At 53.3% G+C, this 2,000-nt stretch overlaps 1 protein-coding gene across 1 annotated transcript; it reads left to right on the plus strand.

Moving 5' to 3' along the window:
- The first annotated feature begins 430 nt into the window (after window positions 1–430).
- Window positions 431–1,556, plus strand: LOC125521788. The gene is made up of 2 exons (XM_048686849.1): window positions 431–908; window positions 991–1,556. The coding sequence occupies exons 1-2, from the start codon at window positions 613–615 to the stop codon at window positions 1,304–1,306; spliced, it is 612 nt and encodes a 203-aa protein (XP_048542806.1). The 5' UTR covers window positions 431–612; the 3' UTR covers window positions 1,307–1,556.
- Window positions 1,557–2,000: the final 444 nt, after the last annotated feature.

Here is a 2,000-nt window from a genome sequence, read left to right on the forward strand (position 1 = left end):
CTGTCAATTTTCGTCGCATTCGGAGTTCGTTTGACGCCCCAACGGATAACTATAGCGGCAATATAGCCGGTCTAACGTCGGACGTTTTCGGTCTCCGGAAATCATGCCGGGCTGCATCTCTCCCCTCTTCTCTCAGACCAACCCGCTCTTCACAATCCGCCATACCCAACCTAACCTCTCTCGTCAGCCCGTGGCCCTCCTCGCACGCGCGTCCGAAAGTTGTCCCGGACCCGAACCGGGCAGTCGTCACCGTTGGATCCGGATCATCCCCAAACATCTACAAAACCTCTCCGTTTTGTTAATTGGGCCCCCTAACCTAATATTTCACGACCGTCCAATTACGACCGGAGGGACGAGGTAGCCCCTAACCTAATCTGTGATGTATTTATAGTCCACCCACATGCCTATTTGGACAAACCCTAGACCAACTCCCTAAAATCCCTCCACCCCGCCGCCAGACCAGATCCACCTCGGGATCCCCCCTTGTTTTCCTCCACCCACCAACCAGTGCTCTCCACTGCTCCTCCCCAATTTGCTAGCCTCGATCCCGAGTTCCTCCTCTGCTTCTTGCCCAGGCACCCGAAGCTTACCTCTTCTCCCCCTCGATCTCGAATGAATCGTGAAGCCGCCCAAATCCTGCAGATGCCCGAGCACCGGCCGGCAACCGAAGCTCCATCACCTGCGACCAGGACCGACCTCTTCTGCTCCCCTTCCTCCTTCCCGTTTCCATCTCCTCCTCTCTCTCAACTCCCTCTCCGTCTCTGTACCAGGTACGAACAGGAGAGCACCCAACTCCATGGATGGCCTCGAGTTCTTCCCCAACGCCAGCCTTCTGAACCACCTTGCGTCACCGCCTCCCGTTGCAGCTGCTTCCTCGAGCTCCCTAACATGGTGTCCATGGCGCCCAGGTTCCTCCTCAAACCCGCCATCTTCAGCACCCGCGCCCTGGAGCTCCATGTCCACAGGCTTGCCTCCGCTTCGATCCGGCAGGGAAGGGGACCCCGGCGATCTCCCGCGACCGGACCCGGCCACCCCAACGCCCTATGCCCTCGGGCCCCATCGGACCTCCTTCCTCTGTGCCAAGCATCGCCGGCCGGCCATCGAAGCCATGCGCCAAGCTCCTCTGCCTCGCTCGCCTGCATCCGCCTCGTCCCTGCTCCAGAGAAGGACGAGCAGCGCCGTGCCGTTGACTGCATCGCCAGATCCGCCGCCCACGTCCTCGACTGGATACGCCATGCTCCCCGTCCTCCGCCAAGTCCCTGCCGCTGTGCCGCCGTTGGTCAGGACTCACCTCTGCTTCGCTTGAACAGGGAGGAGAACGCCTCTGCCTCTGTTCGCTTGGGCCGCCCGCGCGTTGACCGTGCCGCCTTGTCAAGCCGCCCCTTGGGCCAGATCCACCGACTGGGCTTGGCCCAATGTGAGCACCCAATCCAGTCCTCCTCCTCTGTTGGCCCAGTCCAGCAGATTTGACCCGCTTCTATTTTTTTCCCTATCAGTGATTTTTTCTTTTATTCAGTGTTTTACAGATTTTCAGAAACCCCCCTGTTGTTCATGCATATTTTATCTCTCAACCTGTGCATCATATTAAAACAAGTTATATATGAAAGTTGCTTAGAATTTTGTCTAGTTTAATAATTCGCAACTTTCATCCATGTTAAAAATGTTTAAAGTGCGGTTTGATTTAATTTGCCCCTATGCCATGTTAAAATGATTTATTTCATAACTAAATAACCGTAGCTCCGAATTAAATAATCTTTATATGTAAATGGGGTATAAAAATGCCTAGTTTATCATGGTGGCATCTCTTTGCATGTTTAAAAACTCTAAAATTGTGTTTAGGGAAGAACAGTACCAAACCTAATATATGCATATGAGGATTTACCAGAATTGTTGTTCGTTGCTTCCGGCCTCATTTAAACTTGACTAGATAGGTAGTTTTACTTTGCTTCACCCTCTTGCCATGTTTGACAACATTTAATATTGTTGGGTACATAAACGAG

Source organism: Triticum urartu, chromosome 7 (genome assembly GCF_003073215.2).
Source record: "Triticum urartu cultivar G1812 chromosome 7, Tu2.1, whole genome shotgun sequence".
Lineage (NCBI taxonomy): Eukaryota > Viridiplantae > Streptophyta > Magnoliopsida > Poales > Poaceae > Triticum > Triticum urartu.